Source organism: Pteropus vampyrus, unplaced genomic scaffold, assembly GCF_000151845.1.
Source record: "Pteropus vampyrus isolate Shadow unplaced genomic scaffold, Pvam_2.0 Scaffold134, whole genome shotgun sequence".
Lineage (NCBI taxonomy): Eukaryota > Metazoa > Chordata > Mammalia > Chiroptera > Pteropodidae > Pteropus > Pteropus vampyrus.
Genome location: NW_011888915.1, coordinates 266865 through 293943, shown reverse-complemented (window position 1 = coordinate 293943; position 27079 = coordinate 266865). Strand labels below are relative to the sequence as shown.

General features: G+C 42.1%; 1 protein-coding gene across 21 annotated transcripts in view; it reads right to left on the bottom strand.

Annotated features, from left to right (window-relative positions):
- LOC105297071 (protocadherin gamma-C4) overlaps positions 1-27079 on the bottom strand; it is a 159371-nt gene that overhangs the window by 16028 nt on the left and 116264 nt on the right. The window contains exons 1-2 of one of the 21 annotated variants that reach the window (XM_023534852.1): positions 4633-12065; positions 570-779 (exon numbers count right to left, since the gene is read on the bottom strand). The exons of 17 other annotated variants lie outside the window; for them this stretch is intronic. In XM_023534852.1, coding sequence (XP_023390620.1) covers positions 570-779; positions 4633-7074 — 2652 coding nt within the window. In that variant the 5' untranslated portion in view covers positions 7075-12065. 3 more of the 21 variants (XM_023534854.1, XM_023534878.1, XM_023534853.1) reach the window with 3 other exon arrangements.

The following is a 27079-nucleotide window of genomic DNA, read 5'->3' as shown; positions in this document are numbered from 1 at the left end:
AGGTGAGCGGGGCTGTGTGGCCCGTGGGTGCGATCTGCTGGCTGGACACTAGGGAGCCCTGCGCCGACGACTCTGTCCTGCCTACAGATGCGTTTGTTGGGTGTGGGAATAAGGATGGTTGAGAATAACAGCGAAGTCCCAGATCCAGAGAGTGGGGAGAAATGTGAGAGGAAACCTAAAGAGCGGCGGAACGACGAGCGCGCGGGCGCGGGAGCCCAGGAGGCTGGCTGCGGGCGTGGCCCCATGACTGCTCTCGCCCTGGACCCCCGACCCCTGCGGAAATCGGAAATCGCTGGCAAGATTACCCCGCCCCAGCTTTTTCAGAGCGTGGGGGTGGGGTCGGTCCTATCCCTCCTCGGCCACAATCCACCACCTCCTGAGGCTTATAGCCCCTTCCCTGCTTCCGCGACACCTGTGGTCCCGCGCAATCAGTCCAAACGGTCCTGACAATCGGGTGGAGCGCAGCTAGCTGCCGAGCTCAACCGAGATGAGTGGATACAAGTTCAAAGTCCCTTAGGTGGATGGGCGGCTTCTCCATTGCCGCCCCCAGGTCGCGCCGAGCCCCTCACCTGGCTCCGCTCTCGCAGCGTGTTAGAGCGGGACCGGAAGGCGTCAGGCTCCAGCGCCAGAGCTGAGGGCTGCTGGACACTGAGGGGCCTTAGAAAAGTGAAGTCACTGCCATCCGAGGCTGGCGAAAAGCACGTCCTGTAGCAATGGCTCTGCGAGTCTGCGGGCCGCAGCGTCACCTCCATGTACTTGAGCGTGCCATCTGAGCTCACCTGTAGGTTGGGACTAGACTGCTTATAGTAGTCTCGGGAGGGTGAGTCCTGGCGCCTGCAACACTGACCCCCACCCCCATCCCCATCTGCGTGCCCCCGAAGGCACTTAGCTGACAGAAAGGTGAAGGTGACTAAGGATAAGAGACTGATGGCTGCGAGAGCCACAATAAGGTAAAGGGTAAGGTCTGAACGCTCAGGAGGGTGTGCGAGGAAGTCGCTGGATTTGGGCATTTCCTCAGGGTCCTCATCCTCCAGAACCAGCAGCACTGTGGCTGTAGAGGACAGTGAAGGGTCGCCATTGTCCCTCACCAGGACTACCACCTGTTGGGTGTCAGAGTCATCCTCCAGTAAGGCCCGGGCTGTGCGCACCTCACCAGTGTGTGCAGACACCAGGAATAATCCTGGGGCTGTGGACTGTGGCAGCAGTGCATAGGAGAGCCATGCATTGTGGCCTGCGTCAGCATCCACAGCCGTCACCTTGGTGACCAAGGAGCCAGGAGGTGCAGAGCGAGGGAGACGCTGGGGGACTGAGAATTCCTGGCCGGGTCTTGGGTGCAGCACCGCTGGGGCATTATCATTCTGGTCCAGGACAAACACATGCAGAGATGTGTTGGCATGCAGCGGGGGAGAGCCAGAGTCTCGAACCCCCACCATGATCTGCAGCATCTGCAACAATTCATAGTCAAAGGTGCGCTGGGCAAAGACCCGCCCATCCTCAGGGTTGACATACACAAAGGAGGAGGCTGGTGCTCCCTGAATCTGATTCCCTAGAATGGAGTAGGTGAGACGGGCATTATTCCCAGTGTCTGGATCAGAAGCAGTCACAGTGCAGAGAAGGGAGCCTGGAGGCCGATTTTCTGGGATGTAAGCAGTATAGAGCTGCTGAGTGAAGAAAGGTGCATTGTCATTAACATCCGAAATGTTGAGCCTGATGGTAAGATGTGTGTGCAGGGGAGGTGAGCCTGCATCACTGGCCAGCAGCTCAATGATATAGTGGGATGTAGTCTCACGGTCCAAGGGCTGGCTGGTTAGCAGTGAGTAGTGGTTCTCAGAAGGCTTAATCTGAAATGGCAGGTCCAGAGAAATATCAAGGCTCACTTCACCATTTCTCCCTGAGTCTCGGTCCCGCACATTAAACAATCCCACTACCGTGCCCACTGGGGTGCTCTCCAGGATTGGGTTGACCAAAGAGGCCAGTAGTACCTCTGGGGCATTGTCATTGACATCCCCTACATCCACTTGAATCATACAGTGGCCTTCCATGGCTGGCTGACCCTGGTCACGGGCTCTTGCATGAATTTCATAGAAACTTGACTCCTCAAAGTCTATGGGACCCAACACATGGATTGCTCCACTGCTAGGGTGTAGGCCAAAGAGATTCCGCACTGCTTCAGATGTATGGTCTCCAAAAGAATAGTCTAGTTGGCCATTGGTGCCCTCGTCCGGATCAGTGGCATTGAGGCGGAGCAGCAGTGTACCTGTGGGTGCATTCTCTGGGAGGCCCACACGTAGAACTGAGGACTGGAAGGTTGGAGCATTATCATTGATGTCCAGCACAGTGACAGAGATAAGGCTGGTCCCTGAGCGGGCCGGGATACCCCCATCTACAGCAGTGAGCACCAACTGATGTCTTGCCTGGGCTTCGCGGTCCAGCTGCTGCTCTAGCACCAGCTCTGGGAATAGCTTCCCATCCTTGAGGGTCTTCACATTCAGACTGAAGTGGTTGTTGGGGCTCAGAGTGTAGAAGCTCACAGTATTCGTGCCCACGTCTGGATCCTGGGCACTATCCAGTGGGAATCGTGCCCCAAATGCAGCTGATTCTGAGATGCGTATCTCTCGCTCAGGGGTGGCAAAGCTGGGAGAGTTGTCATTGAGATCCAGGATCTCTACCTCCACACGGATTAATTCCAGCGGGTGTTCGGTCACTACCTGCACCGGCAGCAGGCAGCTGGTGCTGGCTCCACACAGGCTCTCTCGGTCAATCTTTTGATTTACTGCCAGAGCACCACTCATCAAGCTCAGGGAAAAATAGTGCCCATTCTCCTCAGAGCCCAATCGCAGTCGGCGGTTCAACAGGTCTGTCACCTTCAAGCCTAGATCCTGAGCAACATTCCCCACCAGCGTCCCCGGCTCAGACTCCTCCACCACTGAGTAACGAAGCTGCCCAGACACCCAGCCCCAGCAGCACAAGGACAACATGCACAGCACTTGCCATTTCCCAGCGAGCTGTGGGGGTGTCTTGGGCCCCATGACCCAGAAGTCCCTTCCTGGACACTGACTCTGTGTTGTCCTGTCTCCAAGGCAGACCCAGGGCTTGGAATGTGGCAGCTGAAATCTCTTGTGTCTCCTTCCAGCCTCTTAAAAACTGCTCCGAGGTTTGTCAGCCTGCAGCAGTTCTTCTTAGTCACCGAATGGCGGGGGTGGGGAGGGGGGAGGGAAATTGAATCGGAGTGGAGCTGGGGAGCTGGGGGAGGAGAGGCGGGCAGGAAGAGCGGATCCCCCACCTCGGCTCTGAGTCTGATTGGCCAAAAAGTCTGTCTGCTCTCAACCAATTATGAAGTCTCCTCAGTCCTGGAAACCTTAGGAACAGCCGCTGCAAATTTGTGTCACAGAAGCCTCCTACCTCCCCACTCATTTCGTGCTGCAGGTTGATACAGCCCCCTTGGCAGCAAAATTTGACAGCTCAGATGGTGCTCACAGGGAAGACAAAGTGGTACAAAACTTCTCAGTGTTCTCTCCCAGCAACTTCCCGCGTGACTTCAGAAGCTTCCACTACTTCACTTGAACGAACAAAAGTTTGTCCTTCTGGGGGTGGCAAAGCCTATGTGTTCCCCCTCCCACCCCTATCCTGACAAATGCTGCTGAGATGAGAGAAGAGTTTTGTTAAGACCCTATAGAACCTTGCCGACTTTCCAGCAGTGCTTTGAGGAATCTCCGTGTCAGCTGATGCAGCTTTCTTGAGATCCCAGACTTGAGCTGTGGAATAAGCCTCACAGCTTGTGTAAGGGGGAACATTTCTGGGAGTGATCCAGGTCACCCAGGAGGGTGACTGACAGCTAAGCATGGCCTCTAGGCTTTATGGTTTCACCAGTTCAAAAGAAATCTACTTAGAGACTCCCAGAGTAGCTATCTCTATGAATTCCTCATCTGTAAACCAGCTTTCTGACATTAAGTGATTTCACTTATTGCTTTTTTTCCCCCTGCCCCCAGTCCACTGCATCTAGCTCAAATCCCAGTGGGGGCTTGATTGGGAGTCCTAAAGACCTGGACTAACAGACCTCTGCTTCCATCCACCTTGATGCCTCTCCACTCCCTTGGCTCTCTCCTCTTTGTGCTCTCTTCTGTGTTTCAAGCAGAGAGTTCCCTTCACAGTGGGTTAGGGAGTGCTTGATACTGTGAGGCAGAGATGTTTGTTTCCCTCAATCCACTGGGAAATGGTAACCTAAAGTTAAGGTAGTCCAGAACCTGGCCCCCTCCTTCAGGAAGAGCAGAGAAAGCAGCCAGCTAGGTTTAGGTGACTGTACGGTGCACTCTACCCTAGTGCACTATAGCCTTCTATGCCCCACATCCTGGCAGCATGCTTCCACAATCCTCTAGCTCCTGACCGCTTAATTTCATTTCTTACTCTCAGATAAGGGCATAACCCAAACCCAAGTACTAGTCTGTGACAACTCCCTGGTTCATTCACAAAACACTTCTAAAGCACAGCATCTACCACATAGTTACCACTCACGAAAATGATGACATCACTACGGGCTCTTACAGAGAGGCCTGTTCTCTCTGGGACATAGCCTGGCCATATGCCTGGACCAGAATAACCCTCAAACATTGGCTGAGCCTGCAAAGGTCTCACCTCTAGCCCATAGAGAAGATCAGAGGGTGGGCAGCTTGGGCGAACAGGCTCCCCTGCCATAGGTGCACTGGGCGACTTCACCATCATGAAGCTATCGCTCCGAGTGGGTGCAGAAGCCAAGGGTGTACAGCCATGAGAATGACCACCCACATCAACAAACTTGATAGGATCATCTGACCCTAGCTGGATTCGGAGGATCCCATTGGAAGGAGGAAGCCCCTCCCTCCTTCGAGATCGGGTGAGACAGGCACAGGTGCCAGCAGGAAAGCAGGTCACTCCACAGGCAGCCCCACGCAGACACTTAGAGAGTAGTGCCACAAATGAGCCAAAGGAGACAAAGCAAATTGCCACTAGTGATACAGCCAAGTAGAGGGTCAGGCGGGATTCTCCTTCCCTTGGAGCTGAAGATTCTCGAAGATCAGGGACAACGGGATGAGCATCTTCCTCCAAGGACACAAGGAGAGTAACAGAAGTAGAGAGCGGTGGGGTACCACTATCCTTTACCACAATGACCAGCTTCTGTGGGGGAAGATCAGCTGGGATGGGAACGGCTGTCCGTACCTCCCCAGCATAGCGGGAGACGGCAAACAAGCTGGGATCTGGGGCCTCCAGGAGCTGATACGAAACCCAAGCATTGTAACCTGAATCCAAGTCCACAGCGGTCACCTTTGTGACTAGGTGACCGGCACCAACTGATGGAGGCAGTGCTTGGGGACATAAGGAACCGGGCCGGGCCCTAGGGCGGAGCACCGCTGGAGCATTGTCATTGAGGTCCAGCACGAAGAGACGAACTGTCACGGTGCTACTGAGGGGTGGGTTGCCCCGATCCCGGGCCTGCACCTCAAACTGCAGTGTCTGTGTTTGTTCATAGTCAAAGGATCGAGTAGCGTGAACAGCTCCCGTCTGGGGGTTCAGAGAGATGAAGGAGGAAGCTGACACATCTCGATTTCTGGGCTCTAGGAGAGAGTAGGAGATAAGCGCATTCAAGCCAGAGTCTGGGTCAGAGGCTGCAAGGGAACAAAGCAGATCCCCTGGGCGATTGTTCTCAGGAACAAACACCTCATGTGACCTCTGGAAGAAAGAGGGTGGGTTATCGTTCACATCTGAAATATTGAGGAAAATAGTCCTCTGAGTACTCAGAGGAGGATTTCCAGCATCAGAAGCAGTGACCATGATGTCATAGCTAGATTTGGCCTCTCTGTCCAAGGGCCCAGCAGTCACCAGGGAGAACTGGTTTCTGAAGGCAGACTTGAGGGCAAATGGCAAGTGGTCAGGAATACGGAGGCTCACATCTCCGTTTGACCCTGAGTCAGGGTCCTGCACACTGATGAGTGCCACCACAGTGCCAGGTTCTGCACTCTCTGGGAGAGTTCCAAGCTCCGAGGTCACTGTGATGTGGGGGGCATTGTCATTTACATCCAGGAGATCCACTCGAAGGCTGCAATGTTGCTCCATGGCTGGAGAACCCCCATCCCGAGCCCGAACATCAAATTCATAGTAATTCTCATTCTCAAAGTCTAGGGGCCCCTGAAGAGTAAGCTTTCCAGTAGTGGGGTGCAGGCTAAAGAGGTTTCTCACACGATCAGGGGTGTGACCACTGAAAGAAAAGGTGACGTTACCACTGGGACCCAGGTCCGGGTCAGAGGCATTGAGCTGGATGAGCAGCATGCCGGCTGGCGCGCTCTCCAATACACTAATCCTGTAGCTGGATTGCTGGAAGGCAGGGGCGTTGTCGTTCACGTCCAGTACTGATACCCGGAGCTCTGCAGTGCCAGATCTTGGGGGGTTACCTCCATCCACAGCAGTCAGCACCAGGCGGTAGTCTGATTGCTTCTCCCGATCCAAAGGCTTCTCCAGGAGCAGCTCTGGGACCAGACTGCCGTCGCTGCGCTTCTTGACATCCAGTGCAAAGTGTTCGTTGGAGCTTAGTCTATAGCTGCTGATGGAGTTGCTCCCCACGTCTGCATCCTGAGCCTTTTCCAAGGGAAAACGCTGTCCTGGAGGAGCTGCCTCCCCAATTTCCAAGTCCAGCTGCTGCCGAGGAAATCGGGGGGCGTGATCGTTCACATCCACAATTTCTACCTCAGCTCGGTACATTTCCAAAGGCCCTTCGGTTACAAACTCCAGGGGCACGATGCAGCTGGCACTGAGCCCACACAGTGCCTCTCGATCGATTGGATTCTTGATGAGCAGGGCTCCGCTGTCCAAATCCACACGGAAGTGTCTTTGGTTCACCTCTCCAGCGACCTGCAGCCTGCGAGCTGATAGACTCTCTGTATCCAGCAGGAAATCTTGGGCGACATTCCCCACAAAAGTCCCTTCCTGTGACTCCTCTGGGACCGGGTAGCGGATCTGCCCACAAACGTAACCCAGGTGGCAAAAGAGGAACAAAAGGGCAGCCCCGGGGCAGATTTCTGCCCAGCTCCTCACCTTGCGGAGCATTGCTGCCTCCCGCTAGTTCTCTACCTGGTCCTGAGAAGCAGAAGAAGCCGACCCGCCCCAAACGGCCACACAGCAGCTGGAAACACCTATCTGCCTTTCCCCGCGCCAGCTCTGGCGCGGCTGGGCTGGCGCTGCAAGGGTTACGCGCCGTTTTTGCTGGTGGCGGGGTAGATTTGTCTGCCTTCCACCACCGGATTGGCAGACAGCGGCTCCTGGGCTCAGCCAATAGGCTGAGCAGAGAACATCCCAATAGCAGCAGGGTTAATGCGTCGCAGCATTGGAAGAAAAAAAGGAAAAAAAAAAAAAAAAGAAAGAAAGAAAGAAAGAAAAAAAGAAAAATAAAAACCCCACCTATCTTTTTGCTTTCCTCCCGCTCAACAGCATTTTTTCCCACAGGTGACTACCTCTATGGAGAGGCAGACAACATATATGTATGTTTTTTTTTCTCTCTAACACATCAACTTTCCCCGCCCCTTTTCGGCAGGGGTTGGGGGTGGGGGGAGGAACCGCGACAGCCAGAGCCCTAGCAACCTGCAGCCCAGAGAGGAGTAGCCATTTGAGGTTGGCCACTTTGTTCAAGCCAGCGTTGTTATCTACCAATATTCTAAATGAGTAGCTTCTGCCCCAATCCATTTGTATTAGAGTAGGAGCTAATTAGAAGCACTGCCATATACACAAAACTCTGCTCCTCTGCAGAGTATTCAGAAACATATCCTTCTCTTTGCAGAAAAGGCTTACATATTAATGTAGCCAATTAAATTTATGCAGTACACGTTTTTGTTGTAACAGGAGGCACAGCGGAAACCAAACCTTTTTTTTTTCAGAAGCTCGCTAGTGATATACTAAATTACCATTCATTGATTTCAAGGACAGTATGGAAGGGGATGAAGCAGAGTGGAGAAAGTCAGGAGAGGGAGATGTTCCAAATCAGTAAAGAATCAGCTGTGTCTGGGAGGCGCTAAGGACTAGATCTCATTAACAGTCAGAATGCTAACGTTCACAGATTTAATAGCTCCCGTGAATGATTGAGATCGGCAACCAACAGCACTGTGCCTACAAATCCCTTTTATTTGACACCATGGTATGCTTGATATGTTGTTAATTACCAACAGAGACTGTTTCAAAAGAGCAAGCTTTTCACTTAGCCCCAGGGGGCCTCTTGGAGCTGGAGATTTGATCTCACTCCACATCCACCCTGATCCAGACCCTCCCCAAGAGCCTGGCTACCACCTTGCACAAATGTAGAAACACAGCTCATTTCACACTGTAAACCTGCAAACCGTAATCGGAGTGGCAAACACACCACAGCACAAAGAGAAAAATCTAGCCTGATCTAGACATGAGATTTCTTAACTCATCCCAATCCTCACCTGGGTTACCACCGGATGCCCCAAACAGGAGCAAAACCTGGGTTCCTTATCCTCCCTAGATTTTTTCCAAACCCTTGACCCTTAGGAATATCCTTTTGACTATGGTGAGGCCAGCAAACAACCTTTTGGTCTCAAAAGGAGGGATCTGCTTTCTGTTGTTGTTGTTGTTGTTGTTATTGTTGTTATTGTTGTTGTTTTATTTTCGTTTTTGCAAAAAAAAAGACAAAAACAAAAAACAAAACACCTAAACCTCCTCCCATGGGAATGATGGAGGTATAAATCAGTCTGACTTACTAGGTGTTTATTACAGGTTTCACTTCAGTGAATGAGACCCAGCTGCCTCAGTCAGAATGAGGGAGAGTAGGGTATTCCTTGGCTCATTCCTCTCTCTGACTACCTATATCAGGTCAATCAACAAGTCCTGATGATTTTACTATAGTCATCTCTCTCCATCAATACTGCCACTGTGGTGATTCAAGCATTTATCAATCTTTTCTTTAAATATTGTAATAATCTTCTAACTGTTTCTTTGTCTCCAGTCTCAATATCCCTAATCCATCTCAGATTATGGTCACTATCAGAAAAATCTCTCTAAAACAAACGAACAAACAAAAAACTCTGATGACATCATACATATGTCAGTTTAAAAATTCTGCAATGACTATCATCTATACAGAATAAAATAAAAACTCCTTGACTAGGCCTAAAGGTAATTCAAGATCTAACTTGTTTCACTTTATTTCTTCCAAAGACTGTTTTACAAACAATTTAAGGTTCAGCAATAATGTAATATCATTATCGCTCTGCATGGAATTTCTTGCAAGGTCCCCTCCCTGCTCTTTTCCCCGCTTTCTTATTTAATAAACTACTTCTCAATCTTTAGTTCTCAGCTTAAGCATCACCTCCTCTATGAAGTCTTCCTGATTTCCCCAGGCTGGCTTAGGTGTTTCTTTTCCTTTGCTCCCATTGTTTCTTATTTTTGCATGTCTGTCTCCTATGGTACTCTGTGTACCATAATGACAGAGACTGTGTCTTTTCATCTTTTACAGTGGGATGCTCAATAAATGATGAATTATCGATATTATTAATTAGTTCAACAAATATTTATTGAATACTTGGACTTTATATGAGCACTTTATGATGACACTTTATGATGACAGACACTTTATATGCATTACTTTTCACTCTCACAACAATTTTGAAAGGAGGTATTACTTTTATTTTATAGATGAGAACACTGTAGTTCAGAGAGGTTAAGAGACCTGTCTAAAGCTAAACAACTAGTATGTGTAGTACTAGGATCCTCCCACTCCTACCCTTGGTCTGTCTGGAAAGAAATAAAGCCTCTTTCTCTAACATCTTAAACAATTTTTCTACCAGTTTGTCATCTCTATATCCATAAACTGACCTTTTACTGATGCCTTTAATATCCAAGAACTAGACCTCAGTTGAGACCTATAGGTCTCAATCCCTTATATTTGCAATTTCACAACAAAACTAATTGGAGCATCATAAGCCTTAACCCTACATATCCTTGACTTAACCTTTTTATGCCAGGTATGTGATTCTCTCATTTCTAGATTTTTACAATAGCTTTATTGAGATATACTTCACATACCATACAATTCATCCATTTAAAGTATACACTTCAGTGATTTTTTTTTTTTTTTAGGATATCCACTTATACTGAAGCAATGCAACCATCACCACATGCTAATTATAGAACATTTTTGTCAGCCCCTAAAGAGATCCCAGATATTTTTGTCAGCCCCTAAAGAGACCCATTGCCCGGCTCTAGATTTTTGAAGAATGGTTGCCTGGTTACTAGTGGTTTTGGAGGATTTTCTCTTTAGATGACAACTATTATCTTATATCTTCCCTACAATACTCTTCCAGAGCTACTCTATGTAATATTTTAAGGTTGGGAAACAACACCACCGAATTTTTTAAAGTTTGGCCTGTCCCTGTAGGGTTGGCTCCTGGTAGTGTACATGCCAGAATAACACTTTGCTTCATAAACATGTTAATCGATAGACTGGCAGGTTCTAGGGCAGTGGTTTTCAAAGTCGTCTGCACATCGAATTTACTTGGAGACATTTAAAAATACTGATCCCTGTGTCCTAACCCCAGAGATTGTGCTTTAATTCGTCTGGGATGTGGCCTGGGCTTCAGAATTTTTAAAAGGTCCTTAGGTAATTCTAGCGTGCAATCGAGTTTGAGAATATTGTCCTAGGGAAAGTGCCATTTGTTTCACAGTGTTACCAGAAGAGTAGCAGCTGCTTTTCTCTGGCTTTCATCTTTCCTTAGCCTTTCCATACATGCTTCTACTTTGTCATCTTTGGCTATCTCTAGATTTGCTTATTTCCAAGGTCGTGTTTAAGATTTGGGGTAGGTAAGGAACTAATAAAAATAGTAATAGTAATAGCTGAGAATTTTTTTTAACACGATACACCAGGGATTGTGTATACATTATATCATGTACTAATCTTATAGTACCATTTATTCCCTTTTTGCATATAAGAAACAGGCTTAGAAAGATTAACTTGGCCAAGGATTCATAGTTGGTAAGTGGTAGAGCCTCATTTGTCTAACTGCCAAATCCGAAGGTAAATAGCAACCATACACTTATTAGTAACAAAATTGTGGCTTTCTCACCATCTGAAGTGTGTGTAAGTTTCACTCTAAGACAAAGGCCTTGCAGTCACCTGCACACCATCCTGAATAAATGAAAGCTTCACCTTTCTCAGGATATGAATTTAGCTAGCCTTCACATTATGTGTATACCTAAGAAAAATCATGCTGGATGGACAGGGAATTACACGGCGGGTACAGAAAAACTTTCATTTAGTACTTTATGTTCTTTTGGATCCTCTGGATTTAGTTTCAAAACAAGTGATTGATTACTTTTACTTTTATAATTAATGATGGTTAACTTTGGATTGGGGGATTGTAGTTTTAATTTTTTCTTTATACTTTTCTCTGTTTTCCAAATTTTCTATGATGCATATGCATCACTATTATAACATAAAAATATTTTGTAAGTAACGTGCACATCACTTCCAGTAGTATTCTTGAAAAAAATTTAAAGGATGCCTAGAATTTTACTTTTCATAGAAAATTGTCTAAGAACGAGGTACGGGATCTGTGTAGACAAAGGAAAATAATTAGCAACCATTAGTTTTAATGCAGATGTGGCAATCACTTGAAAGATAGACAAATGAGGTAGTTTTTGTATTTCTAGTAGCTGCCACTGGTTGAAGGTGTCCAACAGCTTGTTCCTAATGCAAATAACACCAAGATAAGCTCTGAGTGCTGAGGTCTTGGATTATAGTTTAATGGCCCCTTAGCAAGATTGGTTAGTTGTTGTGGCAAGCAAGTGCTGAAGGTGTGAATTAGGTCCACAAATGAAGCAACTCCAAAATGTATGAGATCATAAACTACACTCTAACCTGGCCATCCCCTTTACAAGGGCACGAAGTTTGATGTAGGTTGGGTCAGGTGAAAAAGTGGATGCATCATTAGGAAGGAAAACATTTTCATCACTAAAAAATGGCTCCATGCCTTTCCGAACACGGTGCAAGAATCAAAAAGCATTAATATCGTTCCGGACGACCTGCTAACCCTTACCTGTCCGGGAGGGGAGCTCTCTGCACCCAAAACTTGCCTATAGAACACCGGATCGCAGCTCCGCAGCGTGTTCTGGCGGCTGGCCAGAGGGCTGGCCGCCCCAGGTTTCTTCAGCAGCGGGTCGCTGCGGCGCGAGTCAGTGGTGAGGTACACCTGATGGTAAAGGTGCGGTGGCACCAGGCCTCCCCGCACAGCGTCCGCGTGCAGAGAGGGCCCCGGTGTTCGGTACAGGGAGCTCACGGGGCCTCGGTATAGGTCCCTGGATTGTTTCCATTTGTAAACTTTGAATATGATTACTCCCAATACTGTGATTGCGAACCCCACAGAGACCAGGATTAGAGAGAGGAGTAGATAAAAGGTGAGATTTTTATTCTGCTCCCTAGGGGCAGAGCCGGAGGGGAACTCGGCCCGGGCTTCGGGAGATTCCTCGGTTACTGACACAGTCAGGGTTGCGGTGGTGGACAGCGATGGCTCCCCATTGTCTTTGATCAAGACCGTGAGAGTTTGCCTGGGTGAATCTGTGTCTTGGACTGGGCGGGCAGTGCTGACTTGACCTGTGTGAAGCCCCACCGCAAAAAGGCTCTGGTTGGGGGCTCCCAAGAGGCTGTAGGAGAGCCAGGCATTGTGCCCTGCATCCGGGTCCCAGCCCACCACCCGCGTGACCACGTGGCCGGCAGCAGTACCTCGGGGCAGCATCTCCACGGAGCTTCGCCCAGGCCGGGGGTATAGGACCTGGGGGGCGTTGTCGTTGCGATCAGTGACAAATATGTTTACGCTGATGTTGGCGGTCAGAACTGGAGTGCCCCCGTCGCTGATATGAGCTGTTAATTCAAACTCCCGCCTATCCTCATAGTCCAGGGGCACTAAGGAAGACACGACGCCATTATCACGATTTATCGTGAAATAGCGACCCACTAGCCCAGTTTCAGCTCCTTGCTCCAACAGAAAGAAGGAGAGGCGAGCATTCTGCGGGGCGTCGGGGTCCCAGACACTTAGATTTAGTATTGGAACCCCGGGGAGATTATTTTCTTCCACGTAGACGTCATAGGAAGATTGGGAAGATTGTGGAGGGTTGTCGTTGATGTCAGACACTTGCACCCGCACTGTCGTGAGAGCTGAGAGGGAAGGGGCTCCCGCATCTCGAGCGGTGATACTGAGGTTGTATTCTGGCACAGTCTCCCGATCCAGGGCTGCGCTGGTTTTCAAAGTAAAGTAATTCTTGAGGGAAGAAGTAAGACCGAAGGGGAGACCTGGAGGAATCTCGCAAGTCACCAGCCCGTTCTCCCCAGCATCCAGATCGGTTACACTGAGCAAAGCGATGACAGTTCCTAGAGGCGCATCCTCCGGGACTGGGCTGTACACGGAAGTGACTGTGATCTCGGGGGCATTGTCATTCACGTCCACAACCTCTACCAAAACTTTGCAATGTGCTCCTTCGGGATTGGCACCCTTGTCTTTGGCCTGTATGTAAATCTCGTGGAGTTTAGTGTCTTCAAAGTCCAGTCGACCTTTGATTGTCAGCACCCCGGTTACAAGGTCTAAGGAGAATAGTTCCCTCACGCCGGCGCGGTTATGGCTGCCGAAGGAGTAAATGATTTCACCATTGGGGCCTTCATCCAGATCGGTTGCACGGACTTGCACCACGCGAGTGCCGGGGGGTGCATCCTCCAGGACGCGCGCCCGGTACAAGGACTGGTTGAAGGTGGGCGCATTGTCATTCGCGTCCAGCACGGTGATGCGAATAGGAAGGCTGGCGGAGCGAGCCGGGGTTCCTCCATCCAACGCTGTCAGCACCAACTGGAGACTCGGCTCTCGCTCCCGGTCCAGGGCGCGCTCCAGTACCAGCTCCGCGTACTTGGTGCTGTCCTCCCGCGTCTGCACCCGAAGCGCAAAGTACTCATTTCGGCTCAGCTCGTAGGTTTGTAAAGAGTTGCTTCCCACATCGGGATCGTGCGCGCTCTCGAGCGGAAAGCGCGTGCCTGGCGCCACGGCCTCACTAATCTCCAATTTCATTTCCCGGGTAGGGAAAGCAGGATTGTTGTCGTTGATATCCTGGATTACCACTTCCGCACTGAAAAGCTCTAGCGGAGTCTCCACTACCAACTCCAGAGTTACGGTGCAGGAGGGCAGGGTCCCACAAAGCTCCTCTCGATCCAGGCGCTCGTTCACGAACATCTCCCCGGTCTCCCGGTTAACCTCAAAGAATCTTCGGCTAGCTTTGGACACGACCAGAAGCCTGCGGGCTGACAGGCTGCGGAGATCCAAGTCAAGGTCCGTGACCACGTTGCCCACCGCAAAACCCTTCTCTCTTTCCTCCAGGATCTCATAGCGAATGACGGCGGAAGCCTTGTGCAAGGCACCAAGCAGAAACAAAACTCCCACCACTCTCCCGGTGCTTACCAGTCCGCTCCTCCAGGCCTCTGGGACCATCTCACTCAAAGGCAGTTCCTCTTAGCGGGGTCCAGATCGTCCTGGCGTTTTCGCTGAGAAACTTTCAGCGGGTTAGCGCTTGGGCGCTGGGCGCCGAGTCCGACATGGCTTTCTGGATGCCGTTGATTTGCTCGCCGGCTGTTCAGTCTCTGCCTCATCCCGGGGCGCGGAGAGGGGACGGGCCGGGGCCAGATCTCCAGCGTCTTCATTGGCCGACAGCGGCACGCAGAGTCCCAGCCAATAACTGCACGAAGAATGCGCTAGCGCCGGGCTCTTTGAGCGGGACAAGCGCTTAGCGCCAAGAACTTCACTTTCCTTTGGCTTCCTTCCAGAGTTTGCGGCCAAAGCGCCTTGGCAGTATCCGTACATCGGAAACCTACCTTAGCCTGGAAAGCCAATTGCAGGGCGATGAAGCTGGCGGTTTTGCAAGTCTTTAAGCCAAACCAAGGACTATTAAACATTTTAATGGCTGTCTTTAATCGCAAGAAGGGGGATCAAGCCAAACCCAAAACGATACAACGTTGTCTGGAAAAACACCAACAAATTTGGTTTGTTTGAGGACAGGATAAAACCTACCTAGGCGGACTCTACTTGGAAGGAGGCGTTTGGCATTTCTGTGGTGATGTTAATAATTTCAGTTTTATCTCTTATCAAATGAGACTTTAGAATTCCCCGTCACTTCTTCAGTAAAGAAAATCAGCGGGAGCTACTATCTGTTTGGTTTAACTCTGTTTTATGAAATTTAAAAATTCATTTCAGATTTTTTTGAAATAGGATATTGTTTGGCTCTCGTTTATTAAGAACCAGGGAGCAATGTGAAATTTCCTACCCTGTCTTTCCCAACAAGCATAATCTTAATCATAGGGCATAATCTCAAACATTTCCCTTTACTTGATCAGTGTGTTTCCCAAGATCTTGGGTTCATATGTCACAAAGAGAAGATGCATTGCTTAAAAAAAAAAAAAAAAAAAAAGGCTAGCGACCCTTATAAAATAATTGAGATACGGCTGCAAAGCTCCATAAAGTATTAGAAAAATCCAAAGCCTTTACTCAAAGAATAAAGAGCCTCGAGTTTTCTGTATTTAGGCTTGCAGTCACTAAACACATAAACTAGCAATGATTAGGATAATGAATAAGAGTCAGATATGGAATAAGTCAGAGCTGAGTTGTACATTCTTGGACAAGAAACTATCCTCTAAGTGTTCCTGGGTTTCTATCCATAAAATGAATAAGGTGGGTAAAATGCCTGGCACAGAGAAAGTCATAATTAATAATGTAAATCACCCCACTAGACACTAGAAGTAAAGTTTCAGAGCTTCACATACTATTTCTGTATAACTGTCTTGGACATTACATTGATTGCCTATAGTTCTTTCTTAAGTGTAACTGAACCCTGAGGCAGGGAGAAAGGCAGACAGGTTAGATAGGTAGATAGGAAACAAATATATACAGGCTATTTATTGAAAAGATGAAAAGCCATATATGACTGGCTTCCTCATGTCCTCAATATTTTAATTCATCTTTTTAAAACCCCCAGTTTTAAATACTAAAGTTTGACAATTGGCCAGACCACAGAAGGCTAATAGGCATTAAACGACAGAACATATCTATAGACTATATTTAGAATTTAGAATATAGCCCAGTCGCTTGCTACTCGAAGTGTGAGCTAAGGACCAGTGGCATGGGCATCACCTGGGAGCTTGTTAGAAAAGCAGAAATGCCCTACTCTGGACCCATCAAACCAGAATTTTCATTTAACAAAATACCTGGGTGTTTTGAATTCACAATAAAGTTTGAGAAGCACTGATCTAGTGGATTATTCAGAGATATACTGATTTATCAATCATTTTTTTCCATTCATCATCACTTAATTGACAATATGTCTTTTGAAAATTAGCTTTGATAAGTTGAGGTAGTTTTCTCATTCATGATAAGACTCATAGTTTTCCAAAGATCTCTTTATAAGCCAGCAGAACCCTCTTGGATCCATTCTTTATAGAAGCTAGAATGATCTTGACACTTTAATTGGATCATACAATTTTCCAGCCCAAATCTCCTCAGTAGCATTTCACTGCTCTTGAAATAAAATACCAAATCCTTTGCATAGTATCCAAGTTCTCATGTCTTCTCTCAATATTTTATAATGCTGAATTCAGTGTGGTCATCAGCCAAGCTCTTCGTGCCCCAGGGCCTTCACATAGGCTGTTCCTCTCTTTGGAAAGCTTTCCTTTGCTTTGTTAATGTTTACAAATCTTTCAGGTCTCAGTTTAAATGTATTTCCTAACAGAGGTCTTCTATTAGGCCCCAGTTAAAACCAGGACCCTTTGTTATATTCTCTCAGAGCACCTTATATTTTCCTTAGTTAAACCTAGAACAAGTAAAAATTTTATAATTATTTTTTGTGTAAGCATGTTTGCCTCTCCCACTAAAAAAAAAAAGCTGCAGGAGGGCAGAGACCATGCCTATTTTGATGACCACTAGTATCCCTAGTGTCTAGTACAGGAGGTACTTAATGCTCCCCCCCATCTTTAAGTATAATTGACAAATAAAATTGTATAAATTTAAGGTATATAACATGATGATTTACTGTATGTATATATTGTGAAATGACTATCACGATATAGTTAACACATCCATCAACTCACCTAGTTGCCGTGTGTGTGTGTGTGTGTGTGTGTGTGTGTGCACGCATGTGTGGTGAGAACATTTAAAATCTATTCTCTCAGCAAATGTCAAGTATACACTACAGTACTGTTAACTATAGTCACCTGCTGTACATTAGATTCCCAGAACTTATTCATCTTATAACTGAACATGTGTACCCTTTGACCAACATCTCCCTATACTTAATTCTTATTAATATACCAATTTTCATGTTAACAGCTTAGTAATCATAAAATGCACAAAGGATTATATATATATTCATTTATGTGCATCCATTTTCCTAGGAGTAAGCATTTTTTAAAAGATATAGTCACTCTTTCAAGCTACCAGCGGGCCTAATGAAACTATTTCTTAACCTCATTATTTGAAAGAGAAAATACAGTTCGCCAAAGAACCAAGTAAAGTGAGGTAGTACAATTCACACTGGAGAAAAACATAAATGGCATAACTTGCTATGTCACTTATATCCAGGGGAAATGGAAGCACCAGTGTATAGAATCAAAATAATTTTCTGGTTTCTATCTTTTTTTTCTCACTGTTTTATGATTTTAAGAGAGCCTCTGACCAATGAGATGCAACAAACATAATTTTAAAATAGAAAGTAAATATATTATAGTGGGCAAGAGGGAGGAGGCCCTAGTGTTCAAAAGATTTGAGTTCCAGTACTGGATATTACACTTACTTGCTACGTAACCATAAAGCTGTTATTTTTTAACTCCTATTTTCTTGATCCATAAAATGAGAATGATAATAGTACTCCTTGACATAACCACGGGAATCTCAATCTCTTATTTTAATCTTTGAACAGTTTTATACTTACCATAGAGTTCACCTAGACAATCAATGATTTTTAATAAATTTATACAATTATGTAACCAACACCACAATCCAGTTTTAGAATATTCCTATGGCCCCAAAAAGTGCACTCATGCCTGTATGGAGTCAGTCCTTGCTCCTACCCCTAGCCTCAGATAACCACTGATCTGTCTTCTATGTAGTTTTGCCTTTTCTAGAAATTTCACTATAAGGGAATTATAAAATATTTAGCCTTTCGTATCTGGTTTCTTTCATTAGCATAATGAAACTACACCCTCAAATCTCTTCTTTCTCCAACCTTTCTCATTGGATAACAGGCACTTCTATCCTGTCAAAAATCCCCAAGTCATTTTTAGCATCTTTTTCTATATCCCCACAGTCTACGCATTACCAATTCATGGCAAAATGCTCACTATCTCCAAAATATATGTGAAACTCTAAATTACCTTCCCTCTCTACAGCCACCACTTTGGTCAAAAACAATTTAAATACTATTATAATATCTTTTATGGTCTTCTTATTTTCTCTTTTGCTTTCCCTAAACTCCATTTCACATGCAGAAGCTTGAGGGATTTCTTAAAAATATAAATTACGTGATAGACTCTCCTTATAAACATAGTGCTTGGTACTAGGACTGGCTACATAATTTGTGGGGCCAATGCAAAATGAAAATAGGGGCCTCTTTGTTTAAAAATTATTAAAAATTTCAAAGTGGTGACAATACAGCATTAACCCAAATGAGGGCCCTTCTAAGAATGAAGGCCAATGTACCTGCACAGATCACATGCCCATGATACTGGCCTTGCCTGGTACAGAGAAAGCTCTCCAAAAATGTTACTCGATATTATTTTTTAGTATTAGGTAATTACCTAATACTACTTATTCCCAAAAGGTCAGCGATATCAGAAAAGCCTACTCATGATACTGTTTAATTACTGAATTCAAGGAAAAACATATTATTATCCCCTTAAAATCCTAAATACCATCTAAAATATTTCAAGTCAATCAAATTTATCTCTTTGAGGAACATCCTAAGATCAAATTAAGGGCTCATTTGAGAAATGGCATAAAAACAGATAACCAACAGATCAATCAAACGTGTATCACAATTTAGAGAGGTGAGTGATTCAAGGATTTGGTGAAGAAGCTGAGTGGTTTAGCCCTATATTTATCTGAAGTTTATTTGTGCAAAAAAAAAAAATGTTCTGTATACTTTGATTTGAAAAGATGTCTATGAATCTTACGAATAGATATTTCTAAGACTTCCATTCTATCTACTCTTAGAACAAGAAGAAATTATCTCATCAAAATATTTTGGAACTATGATCAGTGATTTAAGAAGTCAAAAGTTTAAGAAAAAGAGAGATGTTTACTTCTTCCACTTGAGCACTATTCTCTTCTAGTCTTCATCATATTAGTACTCTCTTATTGCTTATTATATCACAAAGCTTAAATATGCCAGGAAACTACCTGCAAAAGATTACTAAATTTGTCCACATGAAAATCTCCCAAGATACCTAAATTCTTCTTAGAGATATAGAATTTGTTCATTTAATCCCCAGCATCTTATTGTTATCTAAATTATTCGCACCAAATGGATAACTTTGTATGGCTGAATTATTTGTTTATTTTTTCTAGATGAAGTAATTTACCTCAATATATAATGATAACTTTGAGCGAGAAAGAGATGTGGCTTTCTGATCATTAAAACCTTCTGGCAATATAGAAGTTTAGTACACGATGAAGATGCTATTTCAAATCACTGGGGGCTTTTAATAAGTGGTATTGGGACAACTGGTAGCCATTTAGGAAAAAAAGATAAAATTAGTTCTATCCCTCAGCACACACAAGAATAAAGTCCATATATATTAAGAATTTAAATGTAAAAACCAAAAACTATACAAGTTCTAGAAGAAAATCGATGAATTTTTCTATAACCTCAGTGTTGGGTTTCTAAGACTCCAAGCTTAAATGCAATACAAGAAAAGACAGATTAATTTGATTACTTTAAAAAGGGGCGGTGGGGGTGGGGGGAAAGTTGCACTGCAAAAAACATACTATAAACAAAGGTGAAAGGCAAATGAAATGCAAAAAAATTTGCATCTTGTACCTTGGACAAAGAAATAATATCTCTATGTATATATATAACTTTTAAAAATCTTAGGACAAAACACTTAAAAATCTAATAGAAAAATGAACACAAGACATGAACAATTCTAAAAAAGAGATAAATGACTTTTAAACATATAAAAAGGTATTGATCTTCAATCAATGATGAGAGAAATTCTAATTAAAACTATTTTGAAATTTTTTTTTTACTGCCCAGATTGGCAAAAATTTAAAAGCTTGACAGCACACTCTGTAGATGAGGCTTTTGGAAAATAAGCATTCTCATCTATTAGTAGGAATGCAAAATATGGTACACCAATAAATAGAGAAATAGTTATATCTGACAAAATTACATATGCATTTACCTTATGAACTAGCAATCACACCTTTAGGGATTAACAGTAAATATACACCACAAAAATTATGAAAAAAAATATGTACCAGACTATTCATTATAGTATTATTTGTAATTGCAAAGAAGATTGGAGACAAACTGTAGATTGGTTGACTAGACTATATGTACAAATATAATGGAGTTTTATGAAACTATATATTTAAAAAAACAATGAAGATATCTATAAATTTATATAGAAGATTTCCAGAGTATATTGTTAGCACAAAAAGTAAAGTGAAAACTTTTGCTTTCGACCATAGTGGTGGAACTATGACATAGTAGAACTAGCCACATTACTATAAACAACTAGAAGAATGGTGAAAATATGTGGAAAATGCTTTCAGACATTGCCTCAAAAGGAGTGCAAGACTGAGAGAAAGGAAGCAGATGCAGTGAGTCCTAGGTCTCTGGTTTTTTGCCTGGAGGCAATCTGGGGAGACTAAGGTGGCTAAAATTTGTGGGACAGAATGCCAGAGAGAATGGAGCTACACAAAGAACTCCAGAAATCTGGATAAGGAACCTCTTGAGTCTTTGGCTAAATGATAATCTGAGCATACATAGACTGACATGCTTTTGAAGCTGGGCAAAGAACAACTGTCAAGGGAGCTATTAGCTGAAGAATTCCTGGAACTCATAGGGATGGGAAATATTTGAATTCCATTCAGCCAGAACACAGAGACTCTGCTGAACACTCAGAGAAATAAAAAAGTCACAACTTAGCAGTAGGGCAAAATTAGTCCAAGGCAAAGGCTTCTATAGACCTGCCCTATTAAAGCTTAAAAACAAGCCTTGAAAAGATCGATCTGATCTGCAAATAACTGCCTTACAAAAAAAACAAAAAACAAAAAACAAAAAAACCCTTCAATACTTTTAAAGAAAGACAACAAAATCCAAACACGCAACAATGTAGCACTTACAATATCTGCCATCCAATAAAAACACTACTAGACATGAACATAAGCAGCAAATTGTGACCTAAAACCAGGAAAAAAATCAGCACTAGAAATTATAGATGCAGTAAAATTAGCAGACAAGGACTTTAAAACAACTAGTGTAAATACTCTCAAGGATTTGAAGGAAAACATGAAGATAATGATAGAAATGGAGAGAAATTAAAGAATGAAATAAAACAATTTCCAGAGATGAAAAATACAATATATGAAATGAAAAATTCACTAGATGGGATTAGCAGCAGACTAGACACCAAGAAAAGATCACTAAATTTGAAGACATAGCAGTAGAAACTATCCAAATTAAAATACACAGAGAAAAAAGATTGAAAAAAAAAATGAACAGAGATGCAGCAACCTGTGGAAAAATATCAAGTGGTCTAACATAAGCAAAATTGGAGTTCCATAATTGGGTGTAATAAATAATATTTGAATATATATATAGCCCCAAACTTCCTAAATCTAAAGAAAAATTATAGACCTACAGAATCGAGAAGTTCAATGAATACCTAGTAGGATAAACATAAAGAAAAACACACCAAGGTCCATCGTAAATTTCTGAAAATCATCAATAAAGGAAAAAATTTAGAAGCAGTTAAAGGAAAAGAAACATTAAATATGGGGGAACAAAGGTAAGAAAGATTATAGACTTCTCTTCAGAAATAATGCAAGGCAGAAGATAGAGGAACAATATCTCTACAGTGATGAAAGAAAAAAGTCAGCCTAGAATTTTATATCTAGCAAAAGTATCTTTCAAAAGTGAAAGTAAAATAAAGATTTTTTTTTTCAGACAAACAAAAACCAAGAAAATTTGCAACCAGCAGATCTGTACTGTAAGAAACATTAAAGGGGGTGCTCGAGTTTGAAGGCAAATGACACTAGATGGAAACTTGGATCTATGTAAAGAAATTAGTGACAGAAAAAAATAAAAATATAGGTTATATATGAAAGACTTTTCTTCTCACTTTTTAATTTCCTTAAAAGATAATTGATTAGTTGAAGCAAAAATAATAACATATTATGGGGCTTAAAATATTTGCAGAAGTAATATGTATAATAACAGCAGCACAAAAAACAGAGGAAGGAAATAGAAGTATATTGTTAAATGATACTGCCATTACATGTGAAGTGCTATAATTTATTTGATTTATATTTATGGTGATAAGTTAAAGGTGCATAGTGTAAACCTTAGAACATTCACTTAAAAAATTAAAGAGGATAGCTAATAAATTAATATTAGAGACAAATGGGATACTAAACAAGACTGAATCTCAAAGAAAGTAGGAAAAGATGAAAAATAAAAAACTGAAATAAGGGTAAAACAGAGCAAGATGGTAGACATAATCATATCAACACTATATTAAATGTAATATTGGTAAGTTCAACCAAAGACAGAGATGAAAAACCATGTGACAGAATTCCACATTCATTCATGATTTTAAAAAAAAAAAACGTCTCAGAAACTAGGAATAGAGGATATCTTCCTCAACTTAATAAAGAGCATCCATACAAACTTACAATAAACATAAAACTTAATAGTGAAAGACTAAAATTTCCCCCTAAGATCAAGAACAAAGCAAAGGTGTCCACTCTTACTATTCTTATTTAACATAATTCTAGAAGTTCTAGTCAGTGTAATAAGGCTACAAAAGGAAACAAAAGACATGCACAGTTTAAGGAAGAAGTAACACTGTCTCTATTTGCAGATGACATGACTGCCTACATAGAAAATCCCAAGGGATCGGCAAGAAAACTCCTAGAATGAATACATAATTTCAGCAAGGTCACAGGATACAAGATTAACATGTAAAAATCTACATAGTATTTCTATATACTATCAATGAGTATGTGGAAATTAAAATAAAAAACCCAATACCATTTACAATCGCTCAAGAAATGAAATTTTTAGATATAACGCTACTAAAATATGGACAGAACTGGTAGGTTGAAACTTACAGAATGCTAATGAAAGAAATCAAAGACTATCTTAAATAAATGGAGAGGAAGACATAAAGTATTCACAGATTGGAAGAGCCAGTCAACATAGTAAAGATGTCAATTCTCCTCATTTTGATCTCCAGGTTTAACATGATTCCTATCAAAATATGAGCGAGATTTTTTTTGTAATATAGATGTTTATTTTAAAAGTTATATGTAAAGACACAGGCCATAGAATAGCTAAAACAATATTGAAAAAAAAACAGAATAAAGTGGAAGGAATTACTCTAACCAATTTTAAGATCTACAATATAGTTATGGTAATCAAGATACTGTGGTATTGGAAGAGAAACAGAATAGAGAATCCATAAATAGATCCACACGAGTATGGCAAATTGTATGTGTGGGTTTTTTTTAAGCCATGAAGATTTTTTGGCTCACATATCTGAAGTCCAGAAGTAAGCTCGTGTCATGATTAGTTTGATCCAGAGGCATAAGTAGATCATCACGGACCTGATTTCTTTCCTCACTATTTAACACACAATGGTATTCTTCATGGTGTAACTTCATGCTCAGGCTGCCCCTGCTCTTATGGTCTTAACATGGCTGCCACCAATTTTGTATACTTCTATTTCCTAAGGAATAATAAAGCCTCTTCCTCGAATCCCCAGCATATCCCTCCCTCAACTTTTTATGACCAACTGATTTTTGACAAAGGTGCAAAAGGGATTCAGTGGAGGAAGTGTAGTCTTTCCAACAAACGATCAATGGTACTGAAGCCACTGATTGATCATTCATAGATAAAAAATTGACTCTCAACCTAAACCTCATGCCTTATACAAAAATTAACTCAAAATGGATTATAGATACCAATATAAAACTTAAAACAATAAAACTTTTAGAAGAAAACACAAGACAGAAGTCTTTGGGACTTAGGGTATATGAACTATTCTTAGATATGATACCAAAAACAGATTTATAAAATAAATTGATAAATTGTACTTCACTGAAATTAAAAACTTTTGTTTTAGGGAAGGTCTTGTTAAGAGGAAGAAAAGACAAGCTATTGACTGGAAGACAGTATTTCCAAACCATATATCTGACAAAGGACTCTCATCTAGAATACATAAAGAACTCTCAAAATTCAACAGTAATTAAAAAAAAATCCAATTAGAAAATGGGGAAAACACAAAAACAGACTTTTGACTAAAGAAGTGACGGCAAATAAGCATATGAAAAGATGTTCAATATTATTAGCCATTATGGAAATGCAAATTAAAAACACAATGAGATATCATACCTATTAGAACAGCTAAAATAAAAAATAGTGACAATACCAAATGCTGGTGAGAATACGGAAAATTATCTCTCATAAATTGCTGTTAGGAATGCAAAATGGTACAGTCCTCTGGAAAATAGTTTGGTAGTTTTTTATAAAACTAAACATACACTTACCGTTTGATTCAGCAATTGCACTTGTAGGCATATTTGCCAGAGAAATGTAAACTTATGTCACAAAAACTTCTACATAATTTTCACAACTGCTTTATTTATAATAGCCCCAAACTGGAAACAACCCAGATATCTTCCAAGAGGTGAGGGGCTAATCTAACTGTGGTATATCTATATAATAGGATACTACTGGGCAATAAAAAGAAACAAACTCTTGATACCTACAATGACTTTGATAGATCTCAAGGGCATTATGCTGAGTAAAAAAAAGCCAACCTCAAAATGTTATGTACTATATTGTACCATTTATATAACATTTTCAAAATAACAAAGTTAAAAGAATGGTGCAGAGATTAGTGGTCGCCAGGGGTTAGGGCGATATGAGGTAGTTCTTTGTGGTGATGGAAATGTATTTGATTGTGGTGGTGGTTACACAAATCTATGCAGATGATAAAGTTGCATAGAACTATTCACACACACAAGTGAGTGCATGTGAAAACTTGAAATTTGAATAAGGTCTATAGATTGTATCAATGTTAATTTCCTGGTTTTTATATTATAAATATAGTAATGTAAGATGTTATTATTGGGACTTCTATGATTGTTTTTGTAAGTTCCTGTGAACCTATAATGATTTTAAAATAAAAAGTAGAAAAAGCATACATACTTAATAATAGAGCTTAATATACGAAACAATATATAGCACAAAAACTTATATATCTGAAAGGAGAAAGAAAAATTTATATTTTTAGTTAGAGATTTCAACTTTCCTCTGCCAGTGACTAATAGAATGAATAGACAAAGAATCAGTAAGGTACAGAAGGCCTGAACAACACTATCAAGCAACTTGACCTAGTTGAAAATGATAAGACAACAATCCACATTGTTGTCAGGTGTGTAAAGAACATTCATCAAGGTAGACTATATCCTGTGCCACAAAACAAAGTTTAACAATTTTAAGCACAGCCAGCTTTATTTGTGAAACAAGGAAATAAAGACTTACTTCTCTTAAAAAATTGAAAAGTATAGAAACCATACAAAGTATGTCCTTGGATCATAATAAAATAAACTTAGAAATGAATGACAAAAGGATATTTAGGTAATTTTCAATATTTGGAAATTAAACAATAACTTTTAAATAATACATGGGTCAAAGAAGAAATTGCAAGGTATACTAGAAAACATTTTTAATTGAACTTTTATGAAACATAACATCTAAAATAAGTTGGATGCAGCTAAAGCTCAAAGTGAAATTTATTTAAATACTTATACTAGAAAAAAAGAGAAAGGTATAAATTCAGTGACCTAAGCTACAACCTTAAGAAGTTAGAAAGAATATACTTGAAACTAATTAAAATAAACAAATTTAAAAAAGAAGTTAGAGTAAATGAAATCCAAAATAGGTAGAAGGATGGAAATAAAAAAAATAAGAGTGGAAATTAATGAAATAGACAAATAATAGAGAAAAATCAATGGAGCCAAGCTGTTACCCTAACAACAACATGAGATTAAGAAATGATAAGAAAAGTAAACTACATACTAATAGTCTTCATAAACATATATGCCAAAATCTTTTATATATTATTAGCATATTGAATCCAGCAATATGGAAAAGACTAGAATATGATGACTAAGTTGGGTATATTCTAAAAATGCAAAGTTGATTAGACATTTAAAAATCAATCTGTGTAATTTACCATATTAACAGAGGAAGGTGCTGAGGTTATTTATTGGGGAAGGATAATCTCAGCGAGTTTTTCCCAAGGGACAATGGTATATCCCTTTGGAAAAAATACAAACTTTCGCTCACAAGTATCAACTCAAAATGAATCATATACCAAATTGTAAATGGTAAAACTATAAAACTTCTAGAGGAAAATATAGGAGAAAATTATCAGAACTTTGCAATAGGCTTTCTTTAATAGGACATAAGAAATACAAATTATTAAAGAAAAATGAATAAATTAGGCTTCAGCAAAATTACAACTTCTGCTCTCCAAAAGATACTACTAAGAAAGTAAACAGTCAAGTCAGTCTTTAAGACAAGTCATAATATCCACAAAACATGTACGTGACAAAGAACTCACACACAAATAAATTTTTAAAAATTCTTGTAATTCAATTTTAAGAAGACAACTCAGTTGAAGATGAACAAAAGATTTTAACAGACTTCAAGAAGATATGCAAATAGCCAATCAGCACATGGAAAGATGTTCAATATCTTCAGTTAACAAGAAAACACAAATTAAAGCCAC